Consider the following 21,259-nt stretch of genomic DNA (forward strand, 5'->3'; position numbering starts at 1 on the left):
CACTCAGGTTTCCTTCTTATCAGCCACACAGATTATGTATTGTTATCAATGAATTGGCTGACCTATATTCTCACATAAAAGTGGAGGAGCAATAAAGCAAAACTATTGTGCAGCACTGAAGAGCAGGAAGTAGGTTACCCTCATATTTATTTATAATTACACATTATACATCAATCATAAAGTGCAGCGCAAATAATTATTATCAATCAAATCAAGTCCCAATGTTGAGAAAATAGGACATCTCAATAAACAGTCCAATAGGTGTAGGTCCACACAAAGGAAAGTGCTGGGAAGAATCCGTTACCAAGAAGGAAAGGTTTACACTGACTCTTACCCCAATGAGTGCACTACTTAATCAAAAGCAGTCAAATACGCTTGAAAATCCTCCACTTAGATTTCACCATACTCATGGGAAGATAGATTGGATGAACACCAATAGGATCCTCCTTAGACAGAATCTCATCACATCAGGACATCATGTAGATAGGTATAAAAAACTTAATTGCGCAGTATAACTGACAAGTACATTTATTAAGAGTACAGCAAAGGGCAGAATACTCACAAACAACACATTAAAAAGCGCATTTCAATCCAATAAAACCGATCAATGTTTCCATCCAGTGTGATTGCCGGCTGTCGAGCTTGGCAACGTCACCTAACCCACACAATACATTATACATAGAAACACATTTTTAAAACCTTTTAAAGTGGAATTTGACTTGGAATAAACCAATTGCACTCCTTGTTAGGCAGGGATGGAGTGTGAGAGAAAGTAACTGCAGAAGGAAGCAGGACATTCATGTACTGACAAGGAGCATGCTGAGCAGAGTGACAAACAGAAAAGCTCATCACTGTGTTGCTTCCCCTTTCACTCTCTAGTCATAGGATGGGGTGGGTCAAGGATGACTTGGGGCTCAGTGGAAGTTGTTTTAATTATTCTGGCCATCAGACTGGGGATACCTTGTGGTGGAAAAAAAAGTACTGTACTGAATGGAGAGCTCGTGATTGAAAGTGAATATTGCAATAAAAATTGCATTTTTATTTTACTTTTTAATGGATTATTATTTTTACCTTAGTATTTTGGCTGGAGTTCTGCTTTATTGCACACTGAAATGTTTATTTACATCAAGCTGATCTTTGTCACATACATGCCTAAAAACATTGAAAAGAATATACAATCCCTTTAAAAGTATGATCTTTAATGCTAGTAATTTATGATAAGCACTTTTCTTCTTAGAAGAATTTCACATTTCAGTGAAGACCTGTTCACACACCAGGGTCAATTCACTAAAATTAATGCATTATTATAACATCCCTACTTATTTTATCTTATGAAAATTTTCTCCTAAAATATTTAATCAGCAAACATAAATGCCCCCAAGATGTGTAATCTGTATTTTCTTCTACATGAAGTGAACATACTGTATATCTATTAAAAGCCTTATTTCCTTATAATTTGTTTTGTTGTGTGTTATCTTTATAACCTTCTCAGACATCTCGTTTTTCTTTGAATAACAGAAATGATTTCCAACATATAACTCGTATTACTAGGCAAACCTGTCTTTCTAATTCTGAATATTGGGTTCTTTTTTTCTTTCACCATATAGGGGAGGCCAAAGAGAATAACTTGTTTACAATAGTGCAAGTATTAGAAAGAAGCGTATTTATTCCAATTTTCTTCAGAGATTTGATAGCTCAAAATTCAACACAGTACAGAGAGTTGCAAACTTTATGCGGCAATAACACAGGATGTATCTTTGATGCTATGAGCACCAACAACACAAACGTGGGCTTAGCAACATTAAGTGTATCTGACTCCTTACAGGCAGTTAATGAAACTTTGAGTAAGTATCTTTATTATAACAAGTATGTGGTTTAATTATTTTACATCACAATATATATTGTTAATCGCCAAACTTGCTTGTGTAATTCATCAAAAGCAAGGAATATATTAACATCCCCCCCCCACAAATTTCCAGTAAGTCCTCAGTGTTTCCATTGTTATGGTTTTCAGTAATGGATATTATACTTGTCTGTTTCAGATGCCATACCTCCTGAAATCATTGGCAATACAACCATTCAAACCTTCATGAGCACCAGTATTACAGTAAATTATACTTCCAATGAGATGGATGTGACTTATTCAGGCAACCCTAACACAAGCACAGAAATTTATTTGTGTGAGTAATTGCACATATTTAAATATGTATCAGCTACTCTTCTTTTTTAAATGGCAAGTTAGTGAGTTACACAGAAGATTGCTCTTAACAAACATTTTTTTTCTTTAAACAAAAAGCCTATATAAGACGAGAAGCATCATTTAACAAAATACATTTTTTATGTGAATGCTACTTATTAAAACATTGGAAGGAAGAGAGGAAAGATCCCTAATGTCACACATCCACTGAGTCCTATAGTGGTATTAGGGAGACAACCTCAGCCTGGGCTACTGCCGGGCCACACCCCACAAGGCATTTCACTCTGCCCCCTGGAGCTTAGTCATGGGGATTGGGCACTTATTAAAACATGTTTGTTAATCAAAAGCAGTAAATTATTAAGCATTTCCCTTTATATAATTCTCATATATAAAGCTGTTTTAGTATTGAGCAAAGATTAATAATGTTTTATGTTTTTAACAGCAAGCGGATCTCTAACATGGATACCGACAAGTACAGAAGGATTTACATTCAACCTTGTAGCTACTGACTCAAAAAATCTGTCATCTGCCCTCCAACTCAGCTTTGTGGTCTGTAACTGTAATCTTCCAGCTCAGTGTAATTACACCTTGGCAACGAAAATCAACAATAGCTCTCTTGCTGTAAGTCAGATTAATATCATATACATGGATAGTTCTAGTTTTCAAAGATTAAATAGCTTTCAAAAATACCAAAATGCTAAAATAGGACGGAAAAGACCATTCTGTATCAGATACTGACCCCTGTACAGTTTTTTTATGTTATATAATACCAAATATTGTCAGATTTATAAACGGAGTCTTTATATAATCTGTGGTTGAAAGTATTTGACCACAGATCATTAAACATTTGCCAATCCCATAATAATGTAAAGATAAGGCGGTATGGGTTTTTGGCCTGACAAACTGGCTTTTTTCCTTTCATTATCTTATATATAATATATATATCCACTTGCTGACCGCCTAACTGGGAATTTACATCATTACTTTGCAGTTTAATACTGGAGTCATGGCTGCAGCTAGATGACATAACCCCGGTATTAAAATTTTCTGAAGCTGCTGCTTAGCCGTTGGATCACTTTTAGAGTGGTGGAGGGATAGTCCTACCCTCCTGCCACTTTCTGGTGGTTCTTGGGCTTACCTGACTCATTGGGAACTGAACCATCGTTGGCGGCACCTGGCCATAGAGATTAGCAGAGCAAAGACGGCCTCCACTCATATCTATGACCTAGGAGGCCTGGAGTGACATGATGTCACTTCTGGTTCACGGCCGATGTAAACAAGGCCATTTTTTTTTTTTTTTTAAAAGCATTAGATCATTTTTTTTTAATCTGATGCTTTCCACTGAAAAGGAGAGATGTGGGGTCTTTATTTTTGTCAGAAGAGATGTTTACATTTCTTGTTTTCTCGTGACAGCAATATAAGTGATCCAAAAAAAAAAAAGAAGAAAAGAACAGTTTAAAAATAAAATAAGTAATAAAATAAATCATAAAGCAAAACAATTCTTTAACAACTTCCCGTCCGGCCTATAGCAGATTGACGCCGGGAAGTGGTTCTGTTATCCTGACTGGGCGTCATATGACAACCAGCAGGATAATATGCATTAGACCTCCTCTGTAACTCTAAACTGGTAACCTGGAAACATTTTTAAAGCGTAGCCTATGGAGATTTTTAAGTACCATAGTTTGGCGCCATTCCAGCAAGCATACGCAATTTTACAGCGTGACATGTTAGTTATCTGTTTACTTGGGGTAAAAATCATCCTTCATATTTTACTACATTTTGGGTTATATATTGTGTTTTTTTTTTTTTTCAAATTAATTAAAGTATATATTTTTTTTAAAATATTGCGTTTGAAAAACCGCTGCACAAATACCGTGTGACATAAAAAGTTGCAACGACTTGAAATTTTCCACATTTTGTCATGTTACAACCACAAATGTAAATTTATTTTACTGGGATTTTATGTGATAGACCAGTGTTTCTCACCTCCAGTCCTCAAGGCGCCCCAACAGATCATGTTTTCAGGCTTACCATTATTTTGCACACATGATTTCATCAGTTTCACTGCCTTAGTAATTACCACAGCTGTTTCATCTGAGGGAAATCCTGAAAACATGACCTGTTGGGGTGCCTTGAGGACTGGAGTTGAGAAACACTGTGATAGACCAACACAACGTAGCACATAATTGTGAAGTGGAAGGAAAATGATAAATTACTTTCAACATTTTTTACAAATAAATATCTGAAAAGTGTGGCATGCATTTGTATTCAGCCCCCCTGAGTCAATACTTTGTAGAACCACCTTTCACTGCAATTACAGCTGCATGTCCCTACCAACTTTGCACATCTAGAGAGTGACATCTTTGCCCATTCTTCTGTGCAAAATAGCTAAAGCTCTGTCAGATTGGATAGAGAGCATATGTGAACAGCAATTTTCAAGTCTTGCCACAGATTCTCAATTGGATTTAGGTCTGGACTTTGACTGGGCTATTCTAACACATGAATATGCTTTGATCTAAACCATTCCATTGTAGCTCTGGCTGTATGTTTAGGGTCGTTGTCCTGCTGGAAGGTGAACCTTCGCCCCAGTCTCAAGTCTTTTGCAGACTCTAACAGGTTTTCCCCTAACATTGCCCTGTATTTGGCTCTATCCATCTTGCCACCACCATGTTTCCCGGTGGGGATGGTGTGTTCAGGGTGATGTGCAGTGTTAGTTTTCCGCCACACATATCATTTTGCTTTTAGGCCAAAAAGCTACATTTTGATCCTATCTGACCAGAGCACCTTGTTCTACATGTTTGCTGTGTGCTCCACATGGCTTCCCGCGAACTGCAAACGGGACTTCTTATGACTTTCTTTCAACAGTGGCTTTCTTCTTGCCACTCTTCCAAAAGGCCAGATTTGTGGAGTGCAACTAATAGTTGTCCTATGGACAGATTCTCCCACCTGAGCTGTGGATCTCTGCAGCTCCTCCAGAGTTGCCATGGGCCTCTTGGCTGCTACTCTGATTAATGCTCTCCTTGCCGGGCCTGTCAGTTTAGGTGGATGGCCATGTCTTGGTAGGTTTACAGTTGTGCCATACTCTTTCCATTTTCATGTGATGGATTAAACAGTGCTCCGTGAGATGTTCAAAACTTGGGATATTTTTCTATAACCTAATCCTGCTTTAAACTTCTCCACAACTTTATCCTTGACCTGTCTGTTGTGTTCCTTGGCCTTCATGGGGCTGTTTGTTCACTAAGGTTCACTAACAAACCTCTGAGTGCTTCACAGAACAGCTGTATTTATACTAAGATTAAATTACACACAGGTGGACTCTATTTACTAATTAGGTGACTTCTGAAGGCAATTGGTTCCACTAGATTTTAGTTAGGGGAATCAGAGTAAAGGGGGCTGAATACAAATGCACCCCACACTTTTCAGATATTTATTTGTAAAAGAATTTGAAAACTATTTATATCACATAAAACCCCAATAAAATACATGTATGTTTTTGGCTGTAACATGACAAAATGTGGAAAATTTCAAGGGTTATGAATACTCTTTCAAGGCACTGTATATATAATGAAAAATTGTTATCAAATACATACCATAATTTCTTTATCACACATCATGGGACACAGAGCCTAAGTTAATAACTTAATGGGTGTATAGGCACCTTCAGGTGATGGACACTGGTATACCCAATCCAGGAAGTTCACTCCCTATATAACCCCTCCTCCTATCAGGAGTACCTCAGTTTTTTTACCAGTTTCTAAGGTGTTGGTCACGAGTGAAGATGTGCTCTGAGGAGCTCCACGAGGGATCCATGCGGGATTTAAATAGCCTCCATAGACCAGATCCATCCAAAGTGCCACTGAGGCCAAAGTGGATGGTGCCTGGGCCTCGTATCCAAAGCACAAGGTTTTGCCTGTAATGCCTCTCTTTGCAGGGCTGGACACCGGGACCCAGGGCTTTGGTCATGCTACATTACCTAAAAGCTTTTCCTGGTGGAGTGCTTTTTACAGGTCCAAGGGAATGTAACCCCGATAAAAAGGGACCCGATCCTTGAAGGTTTGCTAAACGCAGCCCGCCGTGATGGGTGGAGGTTGAATTGTCTGTTAATTCAGCAATTTCTGCAGGGGAGATAAGGTAAGGGAAGAAACGTAGGAACTAAAAAGTCCACCTATACTTTCTTCTTTAAGGGAAAAAATGTTGTTATACCTTAAATCTCCACTAGAGGGAGTGTATGCACATACCTTAATCTGTTGTCTTCACTTCAGCTCAGTGTCAGTCTGTGTGTGGCCGCAGCAGCTTGTGCAGGGAGATTCCTCTTAAGGTAAGAGATCTGCCGAGTGCTTTTTCTCCCCCCTGAGGGGATCAGAAGGGTTAGGAAGACAGCTGTGGTTGTACCCCCCTTGTAATACCCCCCCCTCCGCGGGGGGTGTGGAGGTCTCGTTTTTTCTGCATAAAAAGTTGTTCCCTCTGCCTGCTGTGTAAATGGGCTCTGCCCCCCCCCCCCCTCAGCGCGAGAATATTTTTTCAAATGAAAAGGAGGGGGGCGTGTTTACGAAGGTGGTGGGGCCTAGGTGCGGCACCGTGCAACGTCCACGAGGACGCACGGAGGCTTAAAGGATCAGCTGGAGCAGTTTCTCCTCGGCAGCGAGGAGGAAGCAAGCAGCCTACACTGGGACACAGGAGCGGTGGGGCACGGAAGGGTGGCAAGTGGTATTCCTGATACAGGAAGACTTTTTTCCCAGCACTAAACTGAACTTAATAGCGGCATTACTGTCATGACTATGTTTAGTGATTAAGTGCAATTTAACAGTGCCTCTGCTCTTGTGCTTAGGACTATGAAAAAAAGACACCACAAAGACCAAAAAGGTACCAAAGGTTTCACCCCCAGGCGCTAGGATCTCCAGTCGCATCTCCACACTGTCATCCTCGCCTGAAATACCAATTATGGCCAGCCAGGGTGAGCCATTGGAACAAATTGATGGTGCAGCTGCTTCTCACATCTCAGCCCCTGTATACGTGACTGAAGATGTCTTTTACTCCACCCTGCAAGGCCTGGAAGGAAGATTAGCGGCTTTAATCGCATCCTGCCCCACTTTAGACCCTTTGCAAGGGGAACATGGGCACAGGATGAGGTGTTACCCATCAGGCGATCAGGAGGAAAGACAAACCGATGATTCCTCTGCGGAGGAAACAACGGTAGATGAACCTTTTTCAGCCTCACAATCTGAGAGTTTGCTGATACAATCTCTTACGGAGATGGTTCGTTCTACTTTCATGCTAACCCTAACGGAGTCTGCTGAAAGCTCGGTTTCTTCCTTGGGTTCCTTAAAACCTTCACAGCCTTTGCATGCGTTTCCTGGCCATGCATTACTAGAACAGCTTATTTACGCTGAGAATGGGATTACCTGGAGAAGCATTTTCTTCCTCCAAAGAGATTTTCAGTTCTCTATCCCATGGAGGAGAAATTCACCAAAAAATGGAAGGTACCAGCAATTGAGGCTGCGATTTCCAGTGTGAATAAAAGTCTAACTTGTCCAGTAGACAATGCACAAAAGCTTAAAGATCCAACAGATAAAAGGTTGTAATTCCTGTTAAAATCCGCTTTTTCCTTGGCAGGTGCTGTTACTCAGGCTGCAGTCACTGCAATAGGCGTCTGTCAATCCTTAAAGGACCAATTTAGACAAGCCCTTAAAGAGGTTCCTGCACAACAAGCCCGGGAATTGGCCGTACTACCACAAGCATTATGCTTTGCCATAGATGCCATTAAAGATTCTATTCACCAGGCGTCCCGCCTTATGCTTATACTCGTACATATACATAGAATCCTGTGGTTAAAAAATTGGTCAGCCGAAGCACCATGTAAAAAGCTCTTGACTGGGTTCACTTTTCATGGGGATCGGCTATTCGGGGATGATTTGGACATATACATCCAAACAATTTCCAGTGGGAAAAGTACTCTTTTGCCAGTCAAAAGAAAGTATAAACGCCCTCCATTTAAACGGGCTCTTTCTCCTGCGCCAGGGGCTTCCGCCTCTAGGCAGTGGCGATGGCCTCCGCCATCAGACTCTAGAGGAAAACCTCAGGGTCAGGCCCAGGCTCAAAAGAAGTCCTGGAGCTGGAAACCTGCAAAGCAGAATCCTAAAGCCTCTTCATGAAGAGGCACCCCCCCTCGCCAGGGTGGGGGGAAGACTTCTTCAGTTTTCAGAAGTCTGGCAAGAGGAAATTCAGGACAGATGGGTCATCTCCACGGTAACTCTGGGGTACAAGCTGGAATTTCGGGACTTTCCACCATCTCGTTTCCTGACGTCAAACATTCCCAAAGATCCAGAGGAAAGGCAATCTCTGTTTCAGGCACTAGACCGATTAATGGCTCAGCGGGAGATCATGCAGATCCCCACAGAAGAGCAAGGTTTGGGGTTTTATTTATACCTGTTCACAGTACCAAAACTGAATGGAGATGTCAGACCCATTCTAGATCTGAAGAATCTAAATCAGTTCCTGAAGATCTGCTCCTTTCGCATGGAGACGATCAGGTCAGTAGTTTCTATCCTACCAGAAGAACTTCTGGCGTCTATCGACATCAGTGATGCATATCTTCATGTTCCTATATTTCCCACTCACCAAAGGTTTTTGCGGTTTGCAGTAGAACAGCAGCATTTACAGTTTGTAGCCTTGACCTTCGGGCTAGCTACAGCACTCCGGGTGTTTACAAAAGTCCTGACCCACCCCTAGCCAGGTTAAGGGATGCAGGGCATAACAGTCTTGGCATACTTGGCTGATCTATTGCTAATAGACCAGTCGGTGGCTCGTTTAGAGCAAAGAGTGCACATTACAACCAGTTACCTGGAAAGTTTGGGTCGGATTTTCAACCTAGAGAAATCTTCCTTGAAACCGATAAAAAGGCTGGAATATCTGGGTCTGATCATAGACACAGACCAGAAAAAAAGTGTTCTTGCCTCAGGCAAATATCAACTCCATAAGAGAGCTGATGCGGATGGTCAGGTCAAAAGGCGATCCCTCCATTCGCCTTTGCATGAGGTTGCTAGGAAACATGGTGGCTTCATTCAAAGTGGTTTCCTATGCCCAGTTCTTTTCAAGGCTGTTGCAAAACTGTATCCTGTCTACTTGGAACAAAACAATTCAAGCTTTAGACTTGCCAATGCAGCTGTCCCCAAGGGTGTCCCAAAGCCTCAGTTGGTGGTTACTAACCCAGAATCTGCTGAAAGGAAAATCCTTCAGACCAGTTATCTGGAAAGTGGTAACGACAGATGCCAGCCTTTTAGGCTGGGGAGCAGTACTAGAAAAGACAACTGTCCAAGGACAGTGGTCAAGAACCAAAAAAACCTTGCCCATCAATATCCTAGTGATTCAAGCTGTGCATCTGACTCTGAAGGCCTGGACTTCCAAGTTACGGGATTGTCCTGTCAGGATCCAATCCGACAATGCCACAGCTGTGGCCTATATCAATCATCAAGGGGGCACCAAAAGTCTCTCAGCGCAGAGAGAGGTGAACCATATTCTAACCTGGGCAGAAAGGAATGTTCCGTGCCTATCGGCAGTCTTCATTCCAGGAGTAGAGAATTGGCAGTCAGACTACTTGAGTCGCCAGCAGATATTCCAGGGGGAATGGTCTCTTCACCCCGACATATTTTGGGCTATTTGCCAAAGATGGGGGACTCTGGACGTAGATCTTCTAGCATCCAGATTCAACATGAAGTTAGTCAACTTTGTGTCCAGGACACGGGATCCACTCACATGCGGTTCAGATGCGTTGGTGACCCCATGGGATCAGTTCTCACTGATCTATGCATTTCCCCCTATTCAGTTGCTGCCACAACTTCTTTGCAGGATCAAGCTGGAAAGAAAGCCGGTAATTCTGGTAGCATCAGCATGGCGCAGAAGGTAATGGTATGCAGAAATCGTAAAGATGGCAGTGGAGGGTCCATGGTCCCTCCCACTACGGCCAGACCTACTCTCACAGGGGCCGATATCCCATCCTACCTTACGGTCTCTAAATTTAACAGCTTGGCTCTTGAAACTCTCGTTCTGAAGAAACGTGGGCTTTCCGGGTCAGTTGTCTCTACCCTGATTAATGCAAGGAAGCCAGCTTCCAGAACTATATATTATAGAGTCTGGAGGGCTTATGTTTCCTGGTGTGAATCCAAGGTTTGGCACCCTCGGAGGTATATCATAGGCAGAATTATTGCCTTTCTACAATTAGGGGTAGAGATGAAATTGGCCTTGAGTTTATTTCAAAGACCTCTTGCTACACATTCTTTAGTCTGGGGTTTTATGCAAAAGGCTGATGCGGTTTAATCTGCCAGTCAAACCTCCTTTGAACGCTTGGGACTTGAATTTAGTTTTGTCAGTGTTACAAAAACAGCCATTTGAACCAATACAGCATATTCCCTTAGTCCTTCTGACAAGGAAGCTGGTGTTCTTGGTTGCTATATCCTCAGCAAGGAGGGTTTCGGAATTGGCTGCTGTTTCTTGTAAAGAGCCATACTTGATTATTCATGACGACAGAGTGGTGTTACGCCCTCGTCCAGTGGTCTCAGGTTTCCACCTGAACCAAGATATTGTCCTGCCATTGTTTTTTCCAAAACCATGTTCCAGGGAAGAGAAGTCACTACATTGTCTTGATGTGGTGAGAGCAGTGAAAATCTATTTAAAGACAACTGCTCAGATTAGAAAGACTGATGTCTTATTTATTCTGCCAGAGGGTAGTAAGAAATGACAGGCAGCGTCGAAATCCACTGTCGCTAAGTGGATTCGGCAGGTTATAATTCAGACATAATTTAAGGGGTAAGATTCCCCCTTTTCAAGTCAAAGCGCACTCTACCAGGGAGTTTAGTGCTTCTTGGGCAGTGCGTCACCAGGCCTCCATGGCTCAGATCTGTAAGGCCGCAACTTGGTCTTCAGTACATACATTCACCAAGTTTTATCAAATGGATGTAAGGAGGTATGAGGATATCGCCTTTGGGTGCAGTGTGCTGCAGGCAGCAGTATACTGTAGGTCCTCAAGTCTGGGGGTACCCTATGGGTTGTCTTCCTCTCCTCAACTAGCATTGCTATGGGACGTCCCATTAAGTTATTAACTTAGGCTCTGTGTCCCATGATGTACGATAAAGAAAATAGGATTTTTATAACAGCTTACCTGTAAAATCCTTTTCTTGGAGTACATCGAGGTCCCTCCCCTCTTTTGGAGTTTAAGTATATTTCATTGCTACAAAAACTGAGGTACTCCTGATAGAAGGAGGGGTTATATAGGGAGTGAACTTCCTGGATTGGGTATACCAGTGTCCATCACCTGAAGGTGCCTATATACCCATTAAGTTATTAACTTAGGCTCTGTGTCCCATGATGTTCTCCAAGAAAAGGATTTTACAGGTAAGCTGTTATAAAAATCCTATTTTTCCTTTCCTGGCCCATCTTCACATCAGCACACAATGCTTAAAACTTCCTCCGGAGCCCCATATGACCATCTGTTCCAAGCCTAATAAAAGACAGCACCTCCCCCAACTAAGATGTTTGATAACCTATGTAGAAAATTGTAAAAAAAACACCCTTTTCAGTTGAATCATCACATGTGAGAAAATGTAAAGTGAGATCCGAACGATTCGTCAATATGACGGGCTTCCTCCCAAGTAGCAGTAAACATAGGGTGCAAAAAGAAAATTAGGGGCCAAGATTATCCCAAGAATGCCAACAAAGGGAGAAGCTACCACGTAATCGGATCAAAATACAAAAAAGAACTTTATTGAAACAAATGAATGAAAACACTGAGTGAGGGATCCCACGTCCGTGCCCACAGAGGTGGGGTCCGTTCCTCCACAGTATCAAGGGACCAATGATTAATAAAAAAAATGAATGAACAACGTTGTGTAAAAAAATTAGAAGGTGGTGGGTCAACCCACCCCTCCCCCACCCCCACCTCAGGGTGCTGATCAAGAAACGTTAGGTATAATGATGTGCTGGACAGGATAGTATTCACCAGAGGGAATACAGGCCAGTAGTCAAGTATTCACATGTGGATAAAAGGTAACCGGGTGGATATGTGTACCCATATCCCTATAGGGCATATATAAGTCCTCCCCATCTGAGAGGGGATCGTTCAAACACACTGAATACAACTGCTGGTTATAAAGTGATAAAGTTAAATATAGTCCCAGTCCTGACCATGCAGTAGTATAGATAAGATGCCTGATATCTCTTCCGTGAATGATAGTAGCCGTATCCAGCAGAAAACTTCATAAACACTGATCATGCAGATCGACTCTGATATGGACACATGCAGCATTGGTGGCACAGCAGTTCATAACCCCATTATGCATCAAAGATCAAAGCACTAATGTGGTGTGGGTAATACTCATGATCACACGGGGTGGTAAACATAGGACATTAATAGTCCCCACCTCAGGGCTGATGTCTGTAATGGGCACTATCCCACTGCTTCCATGCCAGGAAGCACTATATAGCAGGGGGGTTGAAAGGCATGCGAGGTAAGAACACCATAACACAAGGTCAGTCCATATATGGCTCTTACCCCTCCAAACGCTCTGCACTGCAGCTGACCATATTCCTCCGTCTAATCGGCAAGTGTGGATTCAGGTGCCGCTGCTGTCCAAACAGGTAAGAACACCATAACACAAGGTCAGTCCACATATGATTCTTACCCCTCCAGACGCTCTGTACTGCAGCCGACCAGATTCCTCCATCTAGCCGGCAAGTTTGGATTCAGGTGCCGCTGCTATCCAAGCATGCGTGTGGCTTCCGGCAAGGAGGATCAGCTGAGCGTGCTGGGGCTTCCTGATAGAAGTGCCGTAGGTTCGCTGTGTGCTCACTGGGTGGACGGCCAATAGGGGGCTTGAGCTTTCAGACGTCCACAATGATGCTGCTGCCAAGAGTGTCTATGCGTCAGGGAGCCGAACTTAAGAAAAAAATGACGGAGGGCTATCTTCGGGGTGTGGAGAGGGGTGTAGGGGGAAGACCCCCAGCGTCTAAGGCATCGAATTGTCGACGCATTTCGTGGTGTAAACCCAGCACTTCATCTATACACAACGTTGTTCATACATTTTTTTTTTTATTAATCATTGGTCCCTTGATACTGTGGAGGAACAGACCCCACCTCTGTGGACTCTATCCACGGATGTGGGATCCCTCACTCTGTGTTTTCATGCATTTGTTTCAATAAAGTTTTTTTTGTATTTTGATCCGATTACGTGGTAGCTTCTCCCTTTGTTGGCATTCATGGGACCATCTTGGCCCCTAATTTTCTTTTTGCACTGTTTGATAACCTAGCCTGCGACAGACCACTAGGGAGGGAGTCCTGTGCTGACGTGAGGATGGGCTAGAAAAGGAAAATTACGGTAAGTATTTTGATAACAATTTTCTGTTTTCCTGGCCCACCACACGTCAGCACACAAACGGGATATACCAAAGCTAATATGGGGCGGGAGAGAACAAGTGAAAAGAGACACTGACAATCAAAGAAAAGCTGCTAAAGCCAGAAAGAATTGATCTCTCTTGTCCCAAACTTGCTGGTCGCATATTTAGTTTGTAAGGTAGATTGTACACTTTCCTCTTTTGACACTGTTAGTAACTCGACTATGTGTAAGAAACTGAAGTCTTACTGCTGTGCACTCAGTGACTCTCGTGTGAAGACTCAGAAGGACTACTTCCAAATTTTTCTGGAAACTGGATACCACTTTAAAATTGAACTTTGGAGATAGACGTGGTATCCCCATATCTGGTAAAAAAAAAGAAAGAAAAAAAGACACCAAAGGGCCCTTGTAGGAAAGTGTTACAATCTTCAACATCCTTCTGTCTGAAGTAGTTGCTGACAGGAGAACTAGTTTTACCGTTAGGTATTTCAATGCAAATGAAAATTATTGGAGCAAAGGGGGATCTCAGATCCCACAGAGGGAATAAGGATTTCCCTCAAGGTCATATATAGATTGTCATCTGCAAGAAGCATCTGTTCACTGGCTTTTGCACCCATCTGCAGCCTGTGAAAGATAAAGTAGAGAAATGGAACCTTAATTATAGCTGTATGCCAGACCAACCTTTAGCGCTGACTGTAAAATGTCGAGGATATTGGCTAGAGCAGGGAACACAGGGGTGAAAGCTTTTGCTGAGCAAACAAAACATACTTCTTTCATATCCTCTTATATGTAGCGTTCATGGATGATCTTCTGGTCACCAAGGTCTGAACAACCTCAGATGAGAATCCCTGCGCCTGTAGTGTAGCCTATTCCATAGCTGGGCTATTAAAAATAGTCTCATTGGACTACATTTCGACCCCGTAACGAACTCCAGGACGACCCTCTCCCTCCTCCTTTCACTTTTTTTCTCTTGTCTCTTCCTTTCTTCTCTCCTCCTTCTCCTTTTTATTTGTTTTTTTTCTCTCTCCGGAAATTTCATACACAATGCAGATGATCACGTATGAGGCCTCCTACAGCCATGAGTCCTGGGACTGTCCCAGAGACCACAATCGGGACCTTCCAGGACTCTGGGTCTCTACCATCCCCTCACACTGAGGTTCCCCAGATCATAATTGACAGGCTATTGTTTAACTCAATCAATTTTTAGATACTTATTACGCTCGCTATGTTCTGTTATTGAGATAGATAATGGATAAGTACTTTGATCATACTTTTTATTTTTCTGTATTGGTATGTGATGTTTTGAAAACTTGACGCCATTCTGCCTATGCGTCTGGCTATTCTGGACTTTGTTATTCTTTCAATAAAAACATTGAAATATAAAAGTAGTCTCATTGGATTGGGGTGCTGTTACTGACCTTGCCATAAAAAAAATTTAATTTGACCAAGATCAAACAGAAAATTCCATGGCACTGTCAACCTATCTTGTATGACAGAGTCTTTGCATTGGTATCCTGTTGCAAATATCAGAAGCTGCATGTTCAGTGAAGTCTCCCTGAGAACTACTGCTGGAACGTCCCATAGGGCCAGTATTGGTTTGAGGCATATTCTGCCTAATAGAACCAATAATTGGATTTGCTTCCCTGGCAAGAAGACCAACCTTAACTGACTAAGTGGTTCTCTGCCTCACAAAAAGTTTTTTGCAAGATGTAACAAGAAAAGACTTTTGGTGTCCCCTTGTCAGGCAATGTAGGCTACTACTGTCTTGTTGTCAACCTTACTCAGCCCCCTTGAAGATCCTGAAAGGCTTGCAATGCTAGAAAAGGCTTCCTCCCATTCAAGATACTTGGGGAATCTGCGCTTCACAGCGATCCAATGGCCTTGCACTTGTTTCTTCAGATTGTGGATTTCCCAGCCCCAGAGACTGGCATCAGAATCATCCTGGGCTGAGAGGTATGCCTCCGAAAAGCACAGTGCCGATGTCCAAAATTCCAGTTCTTTTGAATTTGTATAGGCACAAAGATATTCTGATCCAGCTCATAGGTTGAAGAAGGCAAATTGAAATGCCCTCATGTGCCACCTAGCCCAAGGTACCACCACTGCCAACAAGATGTTCAAAAAGATTCCTGAGGCTGTGCCAATTCTGTAAAAGGCAGACACCTGAACTGGAAGCGACATCTGGCCACCGCAAACCTCACACGCCTCTGGTGCTTGGCATTGATTGGTACATGGAAGTGTGAGTCAGCCGGTCGATTGATACCAACTGGTCCTCCTGCTGACCTGTACCTGTGACTGTCTGCATGGACTCCATCTTGAACCTCCTGGTGTGTATGAACACATTTGATTCCTTCAAACTGAAACAGGCCAGAAGGCTCCTGCCTTAAGTACTAGAAAAACTGGGGAGAAAGGCCCCCAGATGATTCTATGTTTCCAGCATCACTGGCATGATGGGCCTTGTAGCAGTATAAAAATCTTGCAAACATTTTCTCTTCTGAGAGCTGTTGAACATAAATTAAATTAATTCAGTGGTCAACTTTGGATTTCTCCCTTGTAATCCCACCTGTCTTCTGGATCCACTGGCCTTTGATGATTGTCGTCCAAACCCTCCAGAAGGAGGCTACAATCATCAACTTAACTCAGGCCCCCTGGCCCCAACTGGAAGAGACTGGTTGGATGCACCTTCAAAAAAACTTTCCAGCCATCTTAGCAGCTTGCTCTGGACTTGATCTGATGTCAAAAGTAACTTTGAGAAACCTCCACTATGATCTATTAAATCTGCAGACTGTCCTATAAGATTTGGCCTCCTGCACCTTCTGAAGTTCAGTGGGCTTGAGTAGAGGATGGCTGCTTCCTCTTACTATTCTGTGGCCACAGTCTAAACTTTTCCTCTTGTCATTCGCTTAATTGCGTTCAGTGTTTGGCCAAATAATAACCTCCCATTATAGGAAATGTCGAAAGCTTGTGTAGAAGTTCCGCCTGCCCTCCAGTGGCGTAACCACAATGCACTCATAGCAGTGACTGAGTGCGCCAGCGCTTGTACTAGGTCTATCAAAAGCATCAACCAAAAGTCCGTTGCTAGGTTCCACTCTTTCCAGAAACTGTGGCAAATCTTGTAGTTTCCAGTGTTGAATGTAATGCCATTTCTGAATTTTATACAGCGAAGTTAACTCTATTGTTGATTGGCAGGCAAAAGCTGTTACTGTATAGATTCTGTGCAAGCCTGATGGCCAGATCACCTCAATTTCTGTGTTCCAGATGTGGTTTTGCATGAGTGTTTATGATGCATTCTCAATGCGTTTTGCCACTTTCCATACAGAAACAAGGCAACATTATACTTTTGTTGACTGCACTAGAATGTGCTGTACTGGTGTGAACTAGGTAATTGGAATCAAAGTAAGACACTGTCCATGCGATCTTGATACAGATTAAAAACACACTGGACTGTATCTGGTGTGAACAAGTCCACTTTCTCATCCATAGGATCTCTGAAGGCAACGAGTTAAAAAAAAGGCAAAGACACTTGCTGCCTCAGACACTAGAGGGCAGCATCCACCCCCATCAACAAGCGATTTACGCTCTATCATTATGGGTGTTGCTTGTGGCGTGGATATTTGCAACATACTTTCTGCTATAGCCGCTGTAATAGGGCTTAGAATTTTGCACAACCACACCCTTGTGGGGCAACCTGTGCAATTTCATTTCTCTGCCACTGCAGACTGCATGCAGGCCCAAAATGCACCCTGAGTAGGGATGGGCTTTATGTTCGGGTCTAACATGAGTTTTGACTCGAACATTGGCTGTTTGCCAGTTTTGCCGAACAGCGAACAATTTGGGGTGTTCGCGGCAAATTGGAAAGCCGCAGAACACCCTTTAAAAGTTTATGGGAGAAATCAAAAGTGCTAATTTTAAAGGCTTATATGCATGGTATTGTCATAAAGATTGTTTTGGGACCCGGGTCCTGCCCCAGGGGACATGTATCAATGGAAAATTTTTTTTTTTAAAAATGTCAGTTTTTTCGGGAGCAGTGATTTTAATAATGCTTAAAGTGAAACAATAAAAGTGAAATATTCCTTTAAATTTTGTACCTGGGGGGGTGTCTATAGTATGCCTGTAAAGTGGCGCTTTTTTTCCGTGTTTAGAACAGTCCGAGAGCAAAATGACATTTCTAAAGGGAAAAAAAAGTAATGAAGTAATAGCGGTGTCAGCTATAGTGAATTGTCTATGGGAGAAATCAAAAGTGCTAATTTTAAGGGTTAATATGCACGTTATTGTCATAAAAAGTGTTTGGGGACCTGGGTCCTGCCCCAGGGGACATGTATCAATGCAAAAAAAAGTTTTAAAAACTGCGTTTTTTCGGGAGCAGTGATTTTAATAATGCTTAAAGTGAAATAATAAAAGTGTAACATTCCTTTAAATTTCGTACCTGGAGGGTGTCTATAGTATGCCTGTAAAGTGGCGCACATATCCCATATTTAGTGTGACAGCAAAATGACATTTGTAAAGGAAAAAAAGTCATTTAAAACTAGTCGCGGCTATAATGAATTGTCGGTCCGACAAATCACATAAAAGTTCATTGATAAAAACGACATGGGATTTCCCCACAGGGGAACCTCGAACCAAAATTAAAAAAAAAAAAAAAAAAATGTGTGGGGTCCCCCTAAATTCCATACCAGGCCCTTCAGGTCTGGTGTGGATATTAAGGGGAACCCCGCGCCAAAAAAAAAAAAAAAAAAATGGAGTGGGGTCCCCCCAAAAATCCATACCAGACCCTTATCCAAGCATGCAACCTGGCAGGCCGCAGGAAAAGTGGGGGGACGAGAGAGCGCCCCCCCTGAACTGTACCAGGCCACATGCCCTCAACATTAGGGGCCCCCAAAGCACCTTGTCCCCATGTTGATGGGGAGAAGGGCCTCGTCCCCACAACCCTTGCCCGGTGGTTGTGGTGGTCTGCGGGCGGGGGGCTTATCGGGAATCTGGAAGCCCCCTTTAACAAGGGGACCCCCAGATCCCACCCCCCGTGTGAATTGGTAATGGGGTACAAATGTACCCCTACCATTTCACAAAAAAAGTGTCAAAAAGGTAAAAAAACACAAGAGACGGTTTTTGACAAGTCCTTTATTAATACCTTCTTCTTTCATCTTCTTTCTTCTGATCTTCCTTCGGTGTTCTTCTTCTTCCTCCATCTTCTTCTTCTCCATCATCTTCTTCCTCCGCTCTTCTCGTCCCGCATCTTCCTCCTGCTTCTTCTCTGCTCCGTCCGCACGATCCTCCTCAGTGGGAGTCTTCCGCTGTGTGACGCTTCGGTTCTTCTGACACTTCTTATATGACGGAGAGCGGGGCCACCCAGTGACCCTGCCCTCCTCTGACGCATGGGGACTTCGGGGGGACTTTCCTATGGCTTTTCCCGTGTTGTCAGAGGGGGCGGGGTCACCCGTTTACGTAACCGGGTGACCCCGACCCCCTCTGACAACACGGGGAAAGCCATAGGGAGGTCCCTGTAAAGTCCCCGTGCGTCACGGGGTTGCCCCGCCCTCCGTTATATAAGAAGTGTCAGAAGAACCGAAGCGTCACACAGCGGAAGACTCCCACTGAGGCGGATCGTGCGGACGGAGTGGAGAAGAAGTCGGAGGAAGATACGCGATGAGAAGAGCAGCGGAAGAAGAAGATGGAGAAGAAGAAGACGGAGGAAGGGTCTGGTATGGATTTTGAGGGGGACCCCCACACATTTTTTTAAATTTAATTTTGGTTCAGGGTTCCCCTGTGGGGAAATTCCATGCCGTTTTTATCAATGAAGAAAGAGCGTCTAGATCAAAAAAGTTGAAATACCAAGTAAAAGTACCATCATCCCAAATGTCTAGTACAGAAACAAAGGGCAGTGGGTATGGAGCGGCCGCAGTTAGCTGCTTCTGTCGGCCAGTATCTCAATACCCCATGCATGGGAGAATACGCCCCTGGGGGGGGGGGGGGACTATTGCGGTACTAGGTATAGTCAAGTGTTCAGTACAGACAGATAAAGAAGGAGATAATAATATAAAAAAATTTCATTTTAATAGAAAACATGATTAAAAGATTGTAACAGTGTCACATACAGTTGTAATTAAAAACGGAAGCAGTAAATACAACCAGTTGGATTACAACCCATAGTGATAGTGGACACAAATAAAGCTTGGATTCTCGACCGGTTTCGCGGTTATCACCGCTTCCTCAGGAGAGCAATATCTGTGGTACAACATACAATAATTATAATAGATACATAACACAAGAAAGACATTTGTCGATGCAGCAAAAACGTTAAACAATACATTAAACACTTGCATACAATTTAAGTAGAAAAAGGATGAGCTCACCCGTTCAGTAATTCTCTGTGGGTGTGTAAGGCCCCAAGTGGTTCCCCCTGCGGCGGACACAGGGGATAACAGACAGCCTCTAGATGGATAAATTTTAGATGATAGGATTATAAAAATCAATAGACTAGGGAATCAGTCGAAGGAAGAGATAGAATAGGGGGGTGCCAGAAGTGTGCCTCTCAAGTTAAAACCAGTGTGCAAAAAATAGGAAACGAGGAAACAGTGAAGGTAGATAGCAGTGGGGGGAGAGGGAAAAAAAAAAAAAAAAAAAAAAAAAAAAAGGGGGGGAAAAAGGGGGGAAGGGGGAAAAAAGGGGGGAGGGGGGAAGGAGGGGGGGGAAGGAAAGAGGAAAAGGGGAGGGAGGGGGAGGGAGAGGGGAGGGGGAAAGGAGGAGGAAGGGGGGAGGGGAAGGAGAGAGGAGGAGGGGAGGGAGGGGGAGGGGGGGAGGGGGAAAGGAGAAGGAGGGGGGGAAAAAAGGGGGGGAAGGGGAAAAGGAGGAGAAGGGGGAGGAGAGAGGGGGGGAAGGGGAAAGGAGGAGGAGGTGGAGGAGAGAGGGGGGGGGAAAGGGAGGGGGACGGAAGGGGGAGAGGGGACAGAAAGGACGGGCAGAAAGGGAAAGGAAAAAAGGGGACGGTGAGGTCAGTGGAGGGAGAAGCCACTACTCAAAGGTGTAAAGGGAAAAAACCAGGTTAAGAGGAATTGCACACAAAGGTAAAGAGCTGGCACTCACCCCTGAAGTACTAATATATTGTAGACGCATGTGCTGGAATGGATGAGGACCATATAACAGAGGATCATGTAGCGAGCGAGATAGAGTCGCCAGCCGCTGTTAGGTTGGCACTAAAGGCACCCCCCAGGTGGGCTAGAAATATTGGTGTATGCAGGGGGAGGTCACAACGACAACTGCAATCAAAAATTGTAATGAAATTACCATATCACAGGGGTAATATGGAAAGTTAACCCACTAGTCAAGAAAAACCAACCAGAAAGGGTTAAAATTGCAAGTTAGAAACAGTGTAGAATAGCAAGAGTATCGGAGAGGTACTCTAGTATAACAATAAATAAATATACAGGGAGCGTTGTATAAACAGGTTACATGCAGTGATGTTGAATTCAGCAGGGGTGCAGACAGGAAGGAAGGTCTGCCTGAGAGCAAGGGAGATAAAGGAGGAGGGGGGGCGATAGCACTTACCCACAGCGGTGGTCCTCAGTTGGCACAGCGTCAGGAAGCTGTAGGCTCACATAGCGGCCATAACCGGCCGCTATAAGAGCACCCCAACCCGGAAGTCAGGGACGGCGCGAGAGGCGGTCCCTGACGTCACCGGATCTGTTCG

General features: G+C 43.5%; 1 protein-coding gene across 1 annotated transcript in view; it reads left to right on the forward strand.

Moving 5' to 3' along the window:
- MUC4 (mucin 4, cell surface associated) overlaps nucleotides 1–21,259 on the forward strand; it is a 245,720-nt gene that overhangs the window by 124,166 nt on the left and 100,295 nt on the right. The window contains exons 47-49 of the mRNA XM_073626452.1: nucleotides 1,608–1,844; nucleotides 2,043–2,180; nucleotides 2,640–2,818. Of these exons, the coding sequence (XP_073482553.1) occupies nucleotides 1,608–1,844; nucleotides 2,043–2,180; nucleotides 2,640–2,818 (554 nt within the window). The remainder of the gene's footprint in view (nucleotides 1–1,607; nucleotides 1,845–2,042; nucleotides 2,181–2,639; nucleotides 2,819–21,259) is intronic.

The sequence above is a fragment of the Aquarana catesbeiana genome, linkage group LG04, assembly GCF_042186555.1.
Source record: "Aquarana catesbeiana isolate 2022-GZ linkage group LG04, ASM4218655v1, whole genome shotgun sequence".
Taxonomy (NCBI): Eukaryota; Metazoa; Chordata; class Amphibia; order Anura; family Ranidae; genus Aquarana; species Aquarana catesbeiana.